Source organism: Manduca sexta, chromosome 16 (assembly GCF_014839805.1).
Source record: "Manduca sexta isolate Smith_Timp_Sample1 chromosome 16, JHU_Msex_v1.0, whole genome shotgun sequence".
In the NCBI taxonomy this organism is placed as follows: Eukaryota; Metazoa; Arthropoda; class Insecta; order Lepidoptera; family Sphingidae; genus Manduca; species Manduca sexta.
In genome coordinates, this window is record NC_051130.1 from 11,975,806 (window position 1) to 11,995,605 (window position 19,800).

General features: G+C 37.3%; 2 protein-coding genes across 3 annotated transcripts in view; one reads left to right on the top strand and one right to left on the bottom strand.

Annotated features, from left to right (window-relative positions):
• LOC115451802 (DNA repair protein RAD52 homolog) lies at positions 1–7,763 on the top strand. Of its 2 annotated transcripts, XM_037439310.1 has the most exons (6): positions 1–258; positions 895–1,033; positions 1,460–1,611; positions 1,789–2,241; positions 5,137–5,257; positions 6,913–7,763. In XM_037439310.1, the coding sequence occupies exons 1-6, from the start codon at positions 211–213 to the stop codon at positions 7,107–7,109; spliced, it is 1,110 nt and encodes a 369-aa protein (XP_037295207.1). In that variant the 5' UTR covers positions 1–210; the 3' UTR covers positions 7,110–7,763. The 2 variants fall into 2 exon arrangements, with proteins under 2 accessions (XP_037295207.1, XP_030036035.2); XM_030180175.2 differs by lacking the exons at positions 5,137–5,257; positions 6,913–7,763 and having other exon boundaries at positions 1,789–3,975.
• Positions 7,758–19,800, bottom strand: part of LOC115451803 — a 22,441-nt gene continuing 10,398 nt past the window's right edge. The window contains 7 exon segments of the mRNA XM_037439312.1: positions 7,758–14,527; positions 15,159–15,285; positions 15,793–15,976; positions 16,571–16,622; positions 16,625–16,760; positions 18,570–18,743; positions 19,042–19,316. Coding sequence (XP_037295209.1) covers positions 15,166–15,285; positions 15,793–15,976; positions 16,571–16,622; positions 16,625–16,760; positions 18,570–18,743; positions 19,042–19,316 — 941 coding nt within the window. The 3' untranslated portion in view covers positions 7,758–14,527; positions 15,159–15,165.

The following is a 19,800-nucleotide window of genomic DNA, read 5'->3' on the forward strand; positions in this document are numbered from 1 at the left end:
TTATTGGTCTCTGTTTACCACATCCCTAAGAGCAAATCGGAAGTTACGCGCAAAATGTCAATACATAATTTGTTACAAATACTTTGTAATTTATTTCCAAATAAATACTTCTGAAAGCGATTATCAAAGCCGGTCTACAATAAATGTGCGACGTGTAATAACATATTTTAATGGCACATCTTATTTAGCCTCGCAAGTTAATTTGTAACTATGCAAAGAAAACCTAGCTATCCCGTGCCGAACTGTAGCATCAAGATGGTAAATACAACTTGTTATTCTGTTTGTACACAATCTAGTGTATATTTTTAAAGGTATAATTTAATTGATAATGTAGGCATGCAAAAAAACAACATATTTGGTTGTGAAGAGTGTGTGGTTATGAATTCATGTTGGTCTCCATAAGTCGGCGTTCGTACTATTTACAATTATTTATTTACTTACTTTACCTAAAACTATATATACAGAATGAGGTGGACTTAATCCCTGAGCCATTTTCTTACAGTCTACCTTCAGGTGATGCCAATATGAGGTGTAGAGGGAGTATTGGAAAACATAAATAAGGGACTATAATATATAAATGAGTTATAATTACAGACACCATAATTATAATAGATTTCATGCTTGAATGGACATTATGTTGATATATACTTTAATAAAATATGCAGCAACAATTCTTTCAGTACATTTATTTTCAAATATTTATAAACTTGTCTGTATTTCTGCTACATATTTTACCAAATCAAATTTATGAACAAATATTTGTAGCCAGTCAAAAATGTAATTCATATAGTATGTATGTGAAAGATACAATATGAACAATAAAGTAGAGAAGTTGTAGGAAAAAACAGGCATTTTACAATCTAGAAAATGTTAATATCTATATTTGTTTTACAGCCAGATTGTCTGCCACCGGACCTGATGGTAGGCGAGGATGACAATGAGCAGCAGCAGCGTAGACAGCACCTTATAAACTTTGGCCATTCCCAGTGGGGGTTCAATAACTGGAGCTGGTCTGTCACCAAACAGGAACTTGGTCAGTTGACTCAATACAACAATTCTTTAAGCAAGATTTCACAATTAATTTTACTAATTTTACAGGGGACTTGCAGTAATCTGTTGCCCCTTATAATCCAACAAACCCACAGTCATTTTTGTCAATGTACAAGGTTCTTTTTCTCAAAAGTCCAGATTACAAGGTGTTGGGGGCAGTTCCATAAAGTTTGATAAATTTGACAATCCAGCACTGCCTTGCATAATTATTTGGTAGATTACTGCAAGTCAATTGTATTTTAATCATTACCCTTCCTTGCTTCACCACAGTTGGATAAAAAATAATAAAAATGTCACTTGCTCTAGAATAACAGATTAATGAAGTAAATTGTGATGGTAATATTAATTTTGTAAGAAAATAAGACTGATTTACAAATCACTATCAATCTTATTTACATTTTATTTTTAGACTTTGTGGATTTTGCAAATGGCAAATACTGTGCAGGCGTAGTTGCGTTTGTGTCCATCAAACTCAAGAACTTGGACATACACAGGGAGAACATTGGGTATGCCACCTCAACAGCCAATACTAAAGGACTGGCCATTTACAAGTCTAGAAAGGTAAAACATTAATGCTAATTGTGTTGAATTAAGTTTGTAAGGTAATATATTATTATATAAGGTAATAAAATTTTGGATACTAGTTCTTTACATATAAATGTTGAAAGAACTATTTACAAAATGATTGCCTTGTGAATATATAGCTTATAGTATGGTAATATGTTTATTTGTTGACAGTGTGCAGTGACAAATGCATTGCGTGAGACATTGTTAAGTTTTGGCGGCAAAGTTGCCTCTGACCTCCTGGAGATACTTGAGACCGCGCGTCCGGACGTGCCCAGCGTCAATGGGCCAGGAGTCAGCGCCCCCCTCGTCAATGCATCTCTTGTCGGTGCGCCACTAGTCAGTGCATCTCTCGCCAACTCGCCCCTGGGCAACCTGCCAGTCAACACCCCCATTACCCTCGCCGACCAAACGGAGAACAACCAGAACATCGCTAATCGTCTCGAGCCGAAGACGTCGCCGGTGGCGTTGTGCCCGCGCAAGGAGGAGGTGCGTCCCGTGGCGGTGCCGCCGATGGCGCGCGCCATGCCCATGCCGGCCGCGCTGCCGCCCGCGCCGGCGCCCGCCCGCGTGCCGCCCGCGCATGCGCCGCACCCCGCCGCCGTGCCGCTGCGCCCCAACTCCAACGTAAGTTTCGTGCTGTCGCCGGTGGTGGGCGGACTGTACGCGCCGCGGCCGCCGGTGTTCCCCGAGTACTACGAGTGCGCGGGCCCGTGGCACTTCGCGTGCGAGCCCCCGTGCCCCCCGTGCCACCCGTACCCGCCGCGCGGCCCGGTGTTCCGCGGCCCCCCGGAGGAGCCTCCCGCCTGCGCGCCGCCGCCGGCTCGGGGTTGTTGGATCAAGCCGACCATTTTCTACGATGGTTTTTGGACCGAACAGAAGGTTAAGAAGTGGGTCGCGGAACAAGTAGAAAAGCGGTTCCCGGGCGACTCTCCGAAGTCGTCGCCGAGCGGCGGGGCGCAACCGGACATGCATGGGCCAAAATAATATGCGCGTGGCCTTACACCAAATTCTTTATATTTAGGCGGACCGGGAAGTAATATGACCAACCTATTGGAAGTTTTGAATATAGTAGAGCGTGAATTTAACGGACGTAAAAACAATATTTTTTGCTATCCATTTGTTAGTTAAGTATTTAAACGGCGCATTTTACGTACCTATTTAAGAACGATATTCATTGATAATGCAGGCACTAAAGAGGCAGTGATGGTATACTGATTCATAAAATATTTTTCGGAGGCTACTGCGCAAATCTAGGTATTTAAAATCTATTTTGTGGTTGTGTCATGACCTGCTCTATCAACGAACAGCCCTTACAAAATAAATTTTATTAATATTGTCCGATTCCGGTCCGTTAGCACCGATGGCCAGGTTTTCAATCAATCATTATAGATAACTAAACAGCACCTATGCTGGTCTCTGCTTTATTCAGATAATGCCCTTATCAAATGTTTTTCTACGAATTAATATACAAAACATGCCGTGTTTTATACAAATTAAAAGATAATACGCACCCCTAGATATGAGCTGACTTGCACACAAAAGAAATGAAAAAAATCCTTAATCATAGCACAGAGATATAAGTGGAAAAAGTGTGCACCTCCCAACATAGTTCAACTTAACTATTGGTTGAACAAATATAACATGTGAAACTCAACTTAGATCTGTTCAGCCCAGCACCATATTGATTAATGATTCTTCGTTCATGGCTCTCAAAACACAGATAGTGACCGCAGTTTATTCATTATGCGTAACGAGAAACTTATAGATTTTCATCTATGGTAACCGCCAGGTTTAGGATTAGCAATAATTAAAAATTTACTTGCACACGTATGTACTCTTTACTCACATTCGTGTTACAATAGGTTCGTATTCGCTCACTGCCTATTTTTAAAAGTTGTTTTATCTATTTCATACTTTTTAGTGATGATATTTTTATTGATATAAACGTGGTAATGAACGAATGCTAATCTTCGGATAATCTCAAAAGAAACTATTTTATAAATGGATTTTGTCGATGTTATAGTGTAAGTGGAATTTTAAATCTAGTTATAGTCGATGTTGACTAAGCATTTCTGTCTGTTGTGTGGTGTGATTTATTTAACACTATAAGGAGGATGAAAATATCTCGTGGATCTCATTTTTAATGCAGACGTGAGCAGGCATGCTATGCCCCAGCTTGTCAGTTTGTGACTATCTAATATCTCCTTACAACAAACCAGAAGAGGACGCAGCTCTCAGAATATATTATGTATTTTATCATAATAGTAAAAAATCTAAAACCACGAACATATTTTCGTATTGCATTTAGAGTTTAAAATTCAGATATATCAACGAGGGTTTTGCAAAAAAATGTGTTAAGGTGGTGATTATTCGCAGTTGAAGAAAAACGTAAAATATTAATCATGGATATTTCGGCCTTTAAAATTTAATATGACGAAATTTTAAAGGCAGAAATATCCATGATTATTAATTATTTTACATTTTTCTTCAACTGCGAGAACTAATCACTAACTAGACGTGAATTTAAATTCTTTACTTGCCAATACTTGTTTAGTTACCCAGATTAAAGCCGAAACAAAATGTATGAAAATGGACCTTGAGCTACCACCTTAATGTCCGTTTTCATATTCTTTCCCCCAAGGAAAACATAGTGGAAAACAATACAGCAGATATAGCGTCGTATTGACAAATGTTACCTGTAAGAGTAGCTTCAAGAGGACAGTGGGGAAAATGCACCATAGTCGAGTAATATTTTCTCACTCCTGTTACCAATGTTGCCGGTGTTTTTGTGAGTTTTTTGTGTGAAAGATATAGAATATTTGTATTAGTGGATGTAAGTTTATTTTAATCGAGGATTTATACATCTTTTACATTAGGGATTCGTGTGTATGGATGGAATTGCACTATATTTGTTGTTTTATGGGTAAAATTGTGAATTTTTCGCGGTACCTAAATGTTTATTATAAATAAACTTGTTTTGAAAATTTAATATCTTTGATTGTTATGATTTTATTTGCCCTATTTTTGACACGACATTTAATAAAAATTATTAGAATTTGGCAAATTGAGTAATAAATATTTTTTTGTCTTCACGTAATTTCAACTTTTATTAAGTTATTTTAGAAATTAATTTGGTAACAGATTTTTTTTTGTGTCACACTTATCGCTAAGTTCATAATACCTGGTACATATGGGTATTATAGGAACCTAATGATAAACTTGAAGTTCATTTTCATGAGGATACATACTTCAGTAATTAAAGTTAGGTTCACGCCTTGAAATAATTTCTTTAAACGAAAAGCTTTCTATGGCCTTTGTTACATAACGATGCACATAAGCGACTACGTTCTGTTCCAAAATTTAATTGTCACAAAACTCACATTTTTATCAAATATTCGTCATGCAATACTTAGGCATTTCGCGACGAGGCAACTAGATTCTAGAATACCAGTAGCCAAGATATTGCGATATAGGAAGAACATTTCAGGATTCTACTCACAAATAGTGTTGGCTAAACAGGATCCGAAGACTGGGATGGAGGGTATGAGTGAAGAGGAAGCTCGGGCCGAGCGGAAGCGTCGCCAGCGGCTCGCCCAGGAGGAGTTCAAGCAACGGCAGCTCATGAAGAACGCGGGCCTCGGTTAGCATTGAATTCTATTACAGTTGGCTATAAGAACTATTTTACAATCTAGATAGGGTTTATTAAGTAGAAGTATGATCAGAAGCGTCTGTTTTGCAATGCTTAAGCAAATTGTATCCGCCATTTAACGTATAAGACAGTTAAATAAGCATGAAGTACTCTTTAGTTGTCCATTTAGTTGGGAGCTTGCCCTCTGTAATTGGTTGCCCTGTAGTATATTTGATGTTTATCCTTTACTCAGAAATTGCGAAACAGGCTCTTCCACTCAAAAGGTATAAAATAATTCTAAAACATAATTTAAATGCTATTGCTATACTATGCTAATAGCGATTTTACCGAAAGTTGATTTTGGCTTATAGTATGTCTATAAGACGAGATTTTTAAAGATCGATTCCCAGGTCATGATTGTCTTTAATTTTTTTAACACATATCCAATATTAGTACACCTAATAACAGAGGTTTTACCTGATACTACTTACGAGGGTAAATAATAATATGTAGTTCTGTTGATATGACTGTAAAATTACAACATACAAAATTTTGTATTAAATATTTTTATATTGGTAATCTTTGGTTAAAATTTACAGCTTAAAAGAATTTACTGTAATTTTTTAGGGGCCAATACACAGCATTTAAGATTAATTGTCGTCAACCTTCTTTATTACTCTTATGAATAATTAGATATTACTTTACTAGTAATAGCATCTATATGCGAATTTCAATATCTAAGTATATTTTCTGAAGCTCGAATTATTGGAGAATCTTAGGCCTGATTTTCACAAGTGTCTCGTAGTCGAGAATATCACAGAGAAGCGAGAAAAATAAATCTTAGAGGCCGCGTCATGTCTATTTATGTAGGTACTTTTCGGAAAAATTTAGAAAAAAACAGATAGAAAAGTTCATATTTCCATGACGAGCAAGGCAAGCGGGAAGGGCCGACTGGGTAGGCACTACAGTAACCCGCCGTAGAAAGGCGTACTATTTGAACGCGTTCCCAAGCTGATTTAATTCACTAGAACTAGTTGGAATACCACTAACAATTGTCACGCAACGCAGCATCCATGGTCGCCAACATAGTAATCTACCTGGGGTTATTGGAGTCACATTACTGTGCCTTATAACTTTGCTTTTCTCGTTCGGGATGCTCTTGTATAAACCAGGCCTTACTGTAGGATTTGGAATATAATTCACAAGTAAGTCGGGTGATATCCTTAATAAGTTTTACCTATAGTGTTAGGTGCATAATGTGTTTACTTTATTACCTATGCGAGTTTTTTCTTACTTATTATATTATTCAATAGGTTTTCTAAAAACGCATAATTTTGTTCATTTGTAATTGATATTAATTACTTATTTTTGTGTTTTTTTTTTGTATTTTCATTACTCAATAAATAGCTTGAATGTTACTTTGTTTTTTTTTTTCTTTTTATACCATCGCTTTATAGATAAACAAAGATAGGCAAGCCGGCTATAATCAAAAATATAAAATAAAAACAAATATATTATAATGCATATTAAATGAAAGGCTACTTCATCAGAAACCACCCAAATCATATTAATAAATAGCTCGTATATTGTGCTGTCGATACGAGGTCTTCTCGCGCCGCATAGTAAATCAAACACCACCACTTATATAAAATCTTGGTTTTCCTCAGATGAGAAACATGAACTTAGCAAAGGTCACAGCAGTATTGACAAGTTGCTGATGGATATACAGACACAAGACATAGTAATTGACGAGACAGGACCAATGGCGGATACCGGCAAGAGGAAATCTCCTACGCCGAACAACGGCAGGACCAAACGACGCAGTAGTATTGTCAATAAACTTGATATCGTGGGGAAGCATTGAGGAAAATAAAGCTTATATGGTTCTTCAACTTTAAATGTGTATAAAAAAATAAGAGTATTTGTATCACGTTGTTCGGTTTCGAGTATTTTTTTAATACACATAAGATAATTATTCTGGATTAAATCGAAATTGTATTCCATTCTCATACTATAATCGTGCAAAAAAAATATACAATTTCGAATTATGCGACACGAACATACAAGATGTATATTTTCATTGAAATATAGCATGTTACATAGATATTTTAGAAAATAAATTATTTTCTTTAATACAGATACAAATATTGGGAAAACCAAGCTTGAAAATTCTATATATAAGACAAACGTTTCCAGTAAAATTATATTGGGTATTTAAAATACCTTACTTAAAATAATACATGTTCTGATATTATTTAATATGTCAGTTTACGCCCAGTCTCCTCTAACTATAAAGTGCTACTGATGGCCAATACGCGTCAGATTCTTACGACATCGGGCTTTATAATGTTTTTTTTTTATAATAGTAATTTAATGTTTGTCAGCCATTTCATTTCATTTCATTAGACATTAGGGGAGGTAAGGCGAAAATGGACATTTAGTATTAGCATGCTTTAAACGTGTAGATTAATTTAATATTAAGATTACTTTGATATTGAAATAAAATAAACAATCTATATCAAGTTATTTATTTCGCTAAGGAGACTTACAAGAGATTATTTACACGAACTTAACATCTACAAAACTAAGTTATTGTACTGTAGGTAAGAACTAAGACAAACGAAAAGAACACCTTTTTACGAGTACATAAAACTAAACTTACATTAACGTTGATTGACACAAAATTGATGCCATTTCAACAAATATCGTATTATCAATTCAATCTAATCTAAAATAATTATAAATCAAAAACGAAAGATAAAAATCAAAGACTATAGCGGAGAAAATACCTCTAGTCTAAAATTGCTTAAACCAAAAGCTGCCGCTATGTTTTCATAAATTAAATATATTTTATTCTTCATTGTTATAAATTTAGGGTATCGAAGGTGTGTTTTAGCAGACTTTTACATGGCTTATAATCAAAGATGACCCGTAATGTATAACACATTGTAATGTAGGATGCAACAAAATAGTTTAGTATCATACACTGATAAAAAATGAAATTGATCATATTATATTAGGAACATAGCTACGATATACCAGTTTAGTGAAAAATTATAACTTTTCAGTTAAAGCTATCTACTTATACTAAAGAAGTTAGTGAAAACGGTCCCTAATGTTAAGATGGTGACACGCTCTTCCTGCAGCTTTATAAACGAATATTTATGAATTCAAGACATTTGCTACACTCTTGCCTTCAATTCTATGCAATAGATATCAACAAAACATACATCACAACGATCTTAATATAAATGAAAACCGCAACTTATAATGAACAAAAACTTTCAAAAATAATACCATGCACGGTACACTTGTAAAATACCTCAGATTTTATGTCAACCAACCCGATCCATAAAGAATACACAAATTAAAGTATAAAGCTGTTTTCACATCGGCAGTTTAGCGTACACTAATCGTTTAACGTGGTCACCTCTGCGGTAGGTATGAACGAACTATGTTTTACTCATATTAACCTGTATGCCCCAGAGGGGTGTAACTAAGCGACGTATCATCCGTATGAATGATACGAGGCCCTTGAGTTTTAGCGCATACGCCAAACTTAGCAGGCGTCTAAAAGTTCGCACTGTATGATTAATTTAAGAGGGCGTCTAAAAGTTCGCATTGTCTTGAAGGCAGCGACGCAGTGTGGAATTGATGTTTCCCGCGACGGACTACAATTTTCCGCTCGTAATCGACGAGCGAGAGCACAATAAAATCTAACAATATAATTTTGTTATATTTCAAAAGCTTTTATTTTAGAATTTTTGCCACTTATCAAAGGGATTCCAATCAAAATTTATATAGAGCCTTTATAGTAAGATGCTGCTGATAACACTGCTAATGCATCACCCATACCAAACAACCGAGGCCCCGTAGAATGTCCCAAAAAACGCGACTCGTAAGTCGATGACGTTTAACTCTGATGTTTGTGATTGCTCAAGAGACCATTGCGTCAGTCACGTGTTGGTCGCTCAACCAATCCCAAAATGACACGGAGTTGTGTCGTGTTTTTTTGCCACATTCTAAGCTCTCAGATATCAAATTTGTTTTTATTTTCAATGTCTTGTCTATGATCGTATTAGTTTGTGTTTAGTCTAAACTGTTGATGTGAAGACAAGAAGCATTGCACATCGGTACACATCCGTGGAAAATGCATATCACAACCTATACATACAAACACACGATATGACATCCCTCGTCCACTGCTTAACTTAATGACGCGGCGAGAATATCCGCCTGATGGTCAAACACATAAAGAGTAACATCGACCAAGCGTGGGATAAACTGCACTGTGCTCAACTGAGATATATATAGTCTTACTTATAAAAAAATCGCAAAGATATGCTTAGTTAAAATTCAAATTTACTCGATCAGTTGTAAGTCAAAACCCGCCATCTTGCCTCTTAATAAGGTTTTAACTAGGAACCGGTGATGTTTTTGATAACAATTTTAGCAATTCTTAACCACTTTCTAATGCTAAAACAAGTTTATAAGTAAAACTGACAATGTTAAGGTAATTCTTAGTTGCAGGATCTCAGTAATATGAATCAGCAGTTTGATTTCTCAGGCTTTAAAAATAGACGTGTTTTGTGGACGAGGCATAATCTTCATACAAATAAGGTCTTAAAATTAAAAATGTCAGACATTGCGTGCAATATTTTTTTTTATTTCACTCGAAAATGTGAAATTTAAAATACCTTCACGCCACAATAGAAAGATAAAATTTGTATATGAAATTAAAAAAACACGCTATGTTTCCACATTACTTCTAATATAATACAAGTATCGTTGGTATATTAGTTACATAATGGTTTATATATAATATTGAGGATTGAATTCTACTGAAGCTGTCTATGAATGGTGTGATCACAAATCAAAATAGTTGAAATCAATAATCGATTACAATCGCTATCTTCGGTTCGACCCAAGAATAAACCAATCATATGTTAGTATGTCAGACGAACTTTAATCTGATTAGTTCATTTTGACAAATTAATCCGAAGTTAACGATTGGGATCGTTTAATACAATCAACCGTTAAACGAGATTTTTAGATACGAAATTTCATCTGGCTTCCGTTGCCTAGTCAATTTCAACAGCCAGCAATCTGCAAGCACTATTCAGTGACCTAACTCTGTTATATAAATTGACAAAGCAAAGGTACCTGCAAACTCGCATACTAAACCTACCGGCTATCTAGCCAGGAAACTGTAATGTCGCTTTTGCGAACACCCTTTAAGTTGTATAGTATAATCCGTGATCACCCCATATAAATTCATATACAATAAATACGCTTTATAGTATATATTTTAATATATAACATAACTATTAACGTAACATCTACGTTCATAATAAACCGCCTACGACTACAAACTACACGACTTAAAAAAATATTTACATACATGTATGGGTTATGTATAGGGTGTTATTAAAATACAAACGTCACTGGAAGTCGAGAGAATCGAAATACTATATAAAAATTATAAAATAGTTTCATGACTTTATTTTCATTCATTTATTTAAATGAGAAATGTCATTATTCATTACGATTTAATTTCCAATAATATAAGAAATGTTTTAGGTATGCATTCTGTATGACAAAATGCTACGTTAGTGTTGCCATTTATAATATTTCATTGGCAATTATTTAGTTTCCAAAACTGGATTTAACAAAATAACTTCGAGCCTTGCGAATGAGAATATTATAGAAATGTGTCGTTTTTGAGACATCATAGAAATATTTTTTCATATGTATCACTGTATTAATGACCTTGCCATGTTTTTCTTATTAATGCTTCGAAACCTATGGAGGAACAAACCTACACGTATTAACGCAAACCAATCCTATTCATTAAAACTTACTTGACATAGTTGGGTGCATTTTTAAATAGTATATATAAACTTCTTCAGTCATATTGTGACCTTGGAGATTCAGGGATGTTATACAATAAACAGTCCCTCAGAAAGAATCTGTATAGTAAGAACTGAGTATCTGAGAAGTAAAATAATTATTCTGTAACCATGTCAATCAGATTGAATTCTGATTGGTACATTCTTAGGTCGATCAGAATATAGAGATAGAATAGTTTCTTGACTTGGCCGTTAACTGGCAGTGTATTACTACATCCAGAATCCGCGTTGTTATTTAAATTTAAGTAATTTTTGACTTAAAATTTACTCAACATGTGAGCCATCGAAAATCCTTTTTATAATTTGAGTATACAATATACTCTTGTATTGAGAACAAAAACATAATTTTGGTTTTAATTTTTTATTAATATCGATAATTTAAATTTCTTTTTTTAATATAATTTGGTGGCATTAGATACACCGAGATGAATATTTCGCCACGATCGTATAAGCGTTCTACTTCATCTTTTCAATATTAATGTTGTCTTTATAGTCAATATGACAAGACAATTATGTACCTTAAACCTCTCATATATTCCACGAATAAGCTTAAAATTTGTGTATTTCTATGCCCTTAACTATCGTACTATAGCTTCTTCCATATATTGTCCACAAAAGCGCTGTATTGATTACCTACTTCGCTATTCTAATACATTGCCGGTTTTGTATGCAACACGACGACGAGTGACGGTAAAAAAGTACAATGTAAAGTGTCGAAGTAAAAATTCTCTACTGTTGCTCTACCATAATACATGATACGATATAGACATTGCGTCTTTATATGTTATTTGATATACATTACGTTTTAAACATGCTAAGTTTATATGATTTTATAATGTTAGTGAAGAAGCCAATACAATATTTTTGTGCAAATTCTAAATGCCGTCGCACTGTTCCTTTTTAGACCATTAATACGTTACTAATAGACCTAACGGAAATGCCAACTACCCTACCACAGGTTGATCATTACTCCCCGATAGATGTCGCTATTTTACATAACGTCATTTATATTATGCAAATACTGTATTGGTTTCCACACTCGAGTATATATCGCCTAGACATACGATACTATCAATAATAAATATCGACATTGATAAGTGTACAGTCAAAATTACTCCATACGGCCTTCATAATAAGCGTCATTTTAATTTGAGGCGCGACAGAGCAGTGGCAACTGACAATGGTGACTTCTGAAGTTTAGTTTCGAGAACGAAAGCGAGGGTAGAAACCCTCGCTTGGGAATTCTTTTATTTGTGAAATACTGTTTTTTTTTCGTAATTATATATTAGAATGTGCCAGTTCTTCATTACAATAATAAAAAACGCTAATAGATCGGCTAACAAGAGATCGTAGATTTATTCTATTCGACATAGTCGACGATATTCGTGTCATCTGCAAATTCCATTTTTACTTGCACGTAAATTACCCTAATGCACTGGTAACAGATGAATCCAGAGAGAGACGACTGACGACAGATGATTATCCCTCGCTAGTTGACACAATTATGCTGGTTTCATTTTCGTTTTCGTTTATTATATTTGGTTTCGTAGTTTTTGTCTCACGCAACAAAGGTTGGACGAACTTCGCAGGTGTCAGTAATTAAACGAAACTCTAGGAAACATAATCAATTGCTTACACAGCTATATTGTAATACGAAGAAATGGCACACTACTTTATACCAATTGTTTTGAATGTAAACCGGATTTCACTGAATACTTTTATTAAGCCCCTCATTGTCAAAACTGAAAGAAACTACAGAAATTATCAACAAAACTTAGATTATGTAAAAAAAATCATGAGCATAACCAGCTTCCAAATCAAGAAAGTGGGGGATCTTAAATTTTGATCAGGAGGAAACAGAAATTTCGTATAAATGGTACAAGTACCTACATAGATTAGTATGTACTTGTGCAGAATTTAGGGGCAGCTGACCCCCCCTCCGCCTATAAACAGTGTATACGACTATTAGAAAAGTAGCGTTTAACTGAGACCACTCCTGTAGTATTACAGATACGGGAAGAGCATAGTGACGTCACGCGACACATTTTCATTTATATCGCTAGTCCACTCCTCTGCATCCATCCAATACCGTAGAAACATACTTTAGTCTGATATCAATAAAGATCCCAATGCCCTAGAGCAATGGCTTACTATGATTTTCAATTTTGTTTTGGACTGGTTTATACTAATAAACCAATCCAAAACAAGTAATCTGTGAACATGTCAAACAAATTTTATTCTGATCGGTGCATTCGTTGTTGAATGTCGATCTGCAGCTTTGGGGCCGTTGACTAGATGCCTTTTACAATCGTCAACCCTGCCGTTATGTAATATGAGAAGAGATCATCCATAAATTACGTCACACGTTTAAAAGAAGTGTGACATAGGGGATTAAAGAAGTGTGACATTATGTGACGAGGTGGCGGGTGGGTCAAAGTTTCGTGACGTCACATTCAAACACAAAATCTTCAGTATTAGAACCATTGGCGTATATTCTATAGACACAATCGCTGTCTAACCAAACCTTTGAAACATGCAGTGCTAAAGCGCTTTAAATAGAGTATAAATCATTGGAGTTACATTTAAAAATAAAATCATTTTTCTAAATTATTTTTCTGTTATAGTATTATAACTTATTTATGCACTTAAAAAACAAATAATTTTACGCACTTGATTAATACTTTTTATTCACATCCAGGTTTGCACTTAGACTCGAGTTCTTACATTATGAGCGCTTTGTACACAACTGCACGCTGTCAATGTTGAAATACTAAAGTCAGGTGTATGGATTGCAGTACTGTTCAGTCGAACAGAGTGAGCATTCGGAACGCTAGATCTAGTACCTAGTACATCTAAATCGATGATTAGAACACAGAACTTTAATTGTAAACAAAAATCTTAAAAATATATTCTATCTGACTATACATATAAGGTATGCGTTAGAATGCAAAACAAGTGACGACACACCAAGCGGGTTCCGCAAATGTGAACATGTATGACAAGGAAGTGGGATGGGGTCAGTCATGAAATTTGTATGACGTAATTAATGGATGACCACAACAACATATCTTAGCAATAGATTTACCGATTCGATATCATTCCTATAATTTTTAGGGTTCCGTACCTCGAAAGGGTTCCGCCTTATAGGATCACTTTGTTTTATTATATATTAGAAATGCATCGCGTCTCCCAGGTGGCATTAAGAATCTTTATTGAAACCAGCAGTTAAACGTTAGGGATATGTAAGGCCGTCGGTTTTGCACTGCGTCCGTCGCGGTAACGAAGACGTTTAATTACAGGAACATACATTAGATGTGACGTACATGGACGTCGCTTGTCAATCACCACAGCCGGTGTCTTGCGGGCCCCAGTCCTGTAACAGAATTGTTCAGTGTATTCATACGGTCAGGTGAAATGTCTAGGTAAGGGCTTTCTGCTGTTGTTTGGGTAAAAAGAGTAATATGGTTTAAACATAGACTGAGATTACTCTAGCGCGCACAATTTTTTTATTAAAGGTCACAGAGTTGTTATGATCGTCTTTCAATCAACAACCATCCGGTCTGAATTTCTGATTATACAAGATTTTTTTAAAACTACTGGCACGGCAAAATGATTTGACTGCACTTGGGCGGTAGTCAAGATGCCTGTCTATAACAGTTAATGCTGAAAGAAAACACACAAAATGCATGGGAATGACATATCTTATCGATAAGTCCAGAGGCGGCCTTTGGGTGAAGCGAACCGGGCAACCGCCCAGGGCCACGCGCTTACAGAGGCCTCGCGCGGTGCCTCGCAGGAACTTTTTTATCGTTATTACCGACGGCACTGTTAAAACACAGGAACATTTTTTTACTCTGCCCGGGGCCTCGCGTCTGTTTCTTGTTGCTTTCGCCTAGGGCCTCGCGTTGTTTAGGGCCGCCCCTGGATAAGTCTAAAGATAACTCGAAAGAAATCCATCTTGATTGCTGCTCCTGCTGGTGAGTGGGTGGTTGGTGAGTACTGACCGGGGCACTAGACGGGCACCTCCTCGGCCTCCTTCTCGCGCTGGCGCACGGCGACGGCGGTCTCCACCAGCAGGTACAGGCACTTGAACTTGTCGCGCTCGCCCTCCGCGCCGCCGCTCGGCACCACCTGCGCCGACACAATGCTACTAGAAGTGCAATTCTCATTCCTCTCACACCAACTTTCAACCAGTCTCACCTGTGAGTACCATCTTAATTAATTTGTTAATAAACAAGACATGAGTAGTTATTGTAGTTGAGTCAGCGCTGTTTAATAAACAAAAGTTGACATTAACGAGTAAGTAGTATACAAAATTGTACCTGATTTATTACAACCATATTCAGTAGTTCAGACATTGCAAGTAAAGTAAGGAACCATTTTTGTTGAGCAGCATTATATGAATTGCACCAGAATTAAGTTTAATTGCAGTCATTGTATTGAGACAAATTAAAAGGTGATATGGTTCTATTTTTAGATGGGCACTGTAAAGTGACACCATTGCATCAGATGATAACCAAAGTAGAGTCCAGATAGTGTCGACTGACGAGAGATGATTATCCCTCGTTAGTCGACACAATTATGCCGGCCTGTTTGAAGCCGGGTTGACACAGGGTGGTTCGCAGCATTGAGCGGTACCTGCAGCCGGCGCCGCAGCGGATGCGGCAGCTGCGGCAGGTGCGCGAGCTGCGGGTGCCAGCCGCCCGCGCCGCCGCCCGCCGCGCCGCCCGCCGCGCCGTCGGCCGGCTCCACCTCGGCCTGCACCTCCTCGCCGTCGGCGGTGCGCACCGTCACCACGGCCGCCGTCCTGTCGCCCGCACAACTACGTAAATGTTACCAACTGCTCAACGTTCACTGAATACATCATAATACAATAGAAAACATTCTTTTTGTATGTTTGTAATGGATAAACTAAAAAACTACTTAACTGACAAAAACTATTTTAGTAATAGGGAACTGGTTTACCTATGACTGCTAATGAATAATAGTAATGGACTTTACGGGCGTTATGGGTGACTCTGATATAAACCGCTTCTAAGTGATTTAAATCAAAATCCCTAGCATATAAAGTTAAGAAAACATATACAAAATATTGTGGAACATAGAGATTGGGCCCAGGATCTCCCAAACGTATGCTGAGCCTAGGACTAAGATTATAATACTCAGTAAAAAATTGAGAAAAGTAAACATTTATGTAGTATGTTTTATAACATTGGGCCTCTCTGAAACTGCTCATCGATTTTCACAAATGATTAACATAAAATCGGTTACCCATAAATAACAATAATCCACTTTCTACATAAAAATAACACATTTATTTGCACATTCAGAGACCAAAAGTCCACGAGAACATCCAGATTTGTATTGCCACAAACACAAAGCGTGCTGACAAAACAGTATCTCACCCTCGTGCGGCGGGTGGACCTCCTTATCCTCTGGTCCGTACCTGATGACGGACTGCCACACGGAGGGTCGTACTTGACCTCCTCCTCGCTGACGGCGCTCGAGGAGTAGCCCTCCTCGCCGTCGCCGATGTCGTCCCCGTCGCTGCGGTACACCAGCAGCCCGTCGGTGTACTCTTGCTCGGTGCTGCGCTCCGCGTCGTTCTAAATAGAAATGTATTATTTATAAGGATGTTCCAGTGATTCTATTCAACGGTATTGTAAGTGGAGTGGTGATTGACGACATATCGCCCTCGCCAGTCGACGTTATAATGCCGGCCTGTTCGGAGTTTCTAATGATAAGCCATTTAACGTTTTTTATATGGGAAGAGCTATTTTTTTAAGAGACTGACTAACAATAATTTAAATTCGAATGTGAATTTTGAACACGCCTGTAATATCGAAATATAGTATAAAAACAAATAATGTTATTTGTTTTTATATTGCATTGACGTATTTATGTAACTAAATGGACGTAAAATTTTATTAGAATGTACGACCTATTTGTTCCTAGCATCAAAACCTCCGCGTCTTCACGTATCCTGCCATACAGAGTTTACTTACTTCGTTGTCACGTGACCACTTTACTTTATTATTCATGAATGTGTCCCTGTAGCTTACGTCCATGTAATAGGGTCACGGGCTCCCCCTCCGGCGAGGTGAAGGACGTCTCAAAGTTATTGTGCGAACGATAAGTTATTTACATCATCGCAAAAGTGCCACCTGTGTGGGCTGTAAGGTTATCACAGAATTTTAAGATGGCTAAAGCAATGGGAATAGTAGTGTACTTGTATTGAATAAGGCCTTAAAAACTTTTTAAATTGCTTAATGAGATCCATCGGTGTCTCCATGTATAGTAATTGAGGTAGATGCACCGTAATCTGGATCTAATCTACCGTCAAGGTATGAAGATGTTACTTTTACCGTATTGTATTTCGCTATATTACCAATGTATTCATTGCATTTAGTTGACAGAAATCCGTAATAAATTAACTTAAATTACAAATTAGGGACCTATTTTTTCGCTACCGTCTCAGTACGAGTCAGTAAAGACACGGGTGATTTCAATATTTTTATACTTGCAACACTGTAACTTTCAATTTACATATGAAGATACTGCGATCCATTGCAAAAATGAACCAACCAGAACAAAGTTTTTGAGACGCTCACAATCTATGATCCCAATCTCAAATCTTCAATCCGATTCCGAGAAAGAAACAATCAAAATAAGTCAATTGTACGCATGTCAAAAAAAATTTAGTTCTTGGTTCATTTTTGAGATAGATCGAAAAAAGCAATCGGGATCGTATATTGAACCGGTAGCACATCAATTAACCTGCTAATCGTAGATACAAATGATTCATGGTACACGCAAACCTAATCTATTACAAAAATCATAGAAACACAATATTAGCAATATTATAAGTGGCATATCCTGTTGTTAAAAATATCGGCTCGTGAACCTGCATCGACCGGTGCCACTCCCGTACTCGTGGGACGAGATAATTCGCACCCACGCAGGTATTTATTTTACACATTTATGTCGCAACCGTTAATATTATTGTGTTAGTTATATGTATATTGAAATTTGAATAAAATGTGCGAATGTACAACGTTGCTCAACATGTTGTGGGTCGCAGTGTACCCTGGTTAGTATGAAGCATTAAGTACACATGTACTATGTCTGATTTTCTGATATTAATCCAACGAAGAAACTCTCAAAAGTCGCAAATATCCCTTACGCTAAGATTTTAAAGGATTAACATTTTTGGGAAACATAACGGCTTAGAAAGTTAAGTATTCTTAAGAAATAGCTGCCTGAGCAGGAAATAAAAAACCTGCTTAGGTAGCTTGTGCTTTCGTTTTAGGGTTAAAGTTGTCAGTTCAAGACATAAGTTCTGTATTTTACCATAGCATGGCGAGGTCTTTTATTTTTCTGGTCAGGTTATTTGTGTATAAAAACAATGTGTTTACCTCAACGCCGTCCCAGGAAGCGACGACGACGCCCGAGTTGGAAGCGCTGGAGGAGGCGCCGCCGGGCTGCTTGCGGCCGCGGCGCGAGATCGTGTAGTGCAGCGGGTCGTGACCCTCGCGGCGGATCATCTCCGGCAGGATGCGCCGGCGCGCGTTTATGAACCAGTTGCATACCTGTTTATATGGGACAAATTGATATAGCATGCTTGTGCAAAATGTAAATTAGAGAAAACATATTATATTTTGCGATAATGCTTTAAATAGCACACCATACGTTTTGAAGTGTTAAAGATCTTTTAGTTTTAGCGGTATTTACACCAACTGATTGGATGATGGATTGACACAAACACTACCATTTCTTATTGTCAGATTATTTTCACATTTGATAATAATTTCATCTCACCTAATAATCAAAGTTTATTGTATGCAAACCTAACGGCCAATAAAAGTGTAAAATCAACAGTAATTTTACCTGCAAGACAGTCAAATTCGCCTCCTGACTGAGCGTAACCTTCTCGGCGTCGCTCGGGTACGCGTTGTACCTATGATCGTACAGCCACCGTTTGAGTATCTTGACCGAGTGTTTGGGCAGGTTGCCGCGCCGCTTGCGGATGGTGACGATGTGTCCCGGCGGCTGCGAGGGCGGCATGCCGTGGACCAGGCTCGCGCGCCGCGACCTGTCCGCCTCGCCGTCCGTGCCGCTCTCATTGTCGTCCGTCGATGATGTTGATGGGAAACGGTTGCGTGCTGTGGACAATGTTATGATAGGTTAGAATGGAACTGTTAGAATATGGACGGCAATAAAACAGGCTCTTCGATTGATTCACCTTTATATTTCTTAACATAAATAATTATCACAGCCACCATCATTCCTGATAACATTTTTTATAGACAGCAAACGCGGGAAATACGAAATCACCAATTCAACAGGAAGGTATGGATCACTTGTACTCGTTTTTTTTAGCCACGGCAAAATTATTCTACTGCACCTGGTGCTGAGTGGGGTCTAGATAGAAGCTCTATTGACGAGAAGATTGCATCTCACCAATCGACACAATAACGTTGGCGTCTTTGAAACTGGATACACAGGCTGATGTTAAAACGCCAGTCGTACTTAAGCCACTATTGCACATCCTGTATACGGTGGTAGCTATCCAGGTGAATAGTCTTCTACCTGGCGCACTACCCGTTAAATAAGATTGGAGCTATATTTTTCCACATATTGTAGTGA

Excerpts from the sequence above, each read along its gene's own strand:
- LOC115451802 (XM_030180175.2), top strand. The coding sequence starts at position 211 with ATGCAAAGAAAACCTAGCTATCCCGTGCCGAACTGTAGCATCAAGATG. Across the intron at positions 259-894 it reads CGAACTGTAGCATCAAGATG|CCAGATTGTCTGCCACCGGA; the intron begins GTAAATACAACT and ends TTTGTTTTACAG. Across the intron at positions 1,612-1,788 it reads CCATTTACAAGTCTAGAAAG|TGTGCAGTGACAAATGCATT; the intron begins GTAAAACATTAA and ends ATTTGTTGACAG.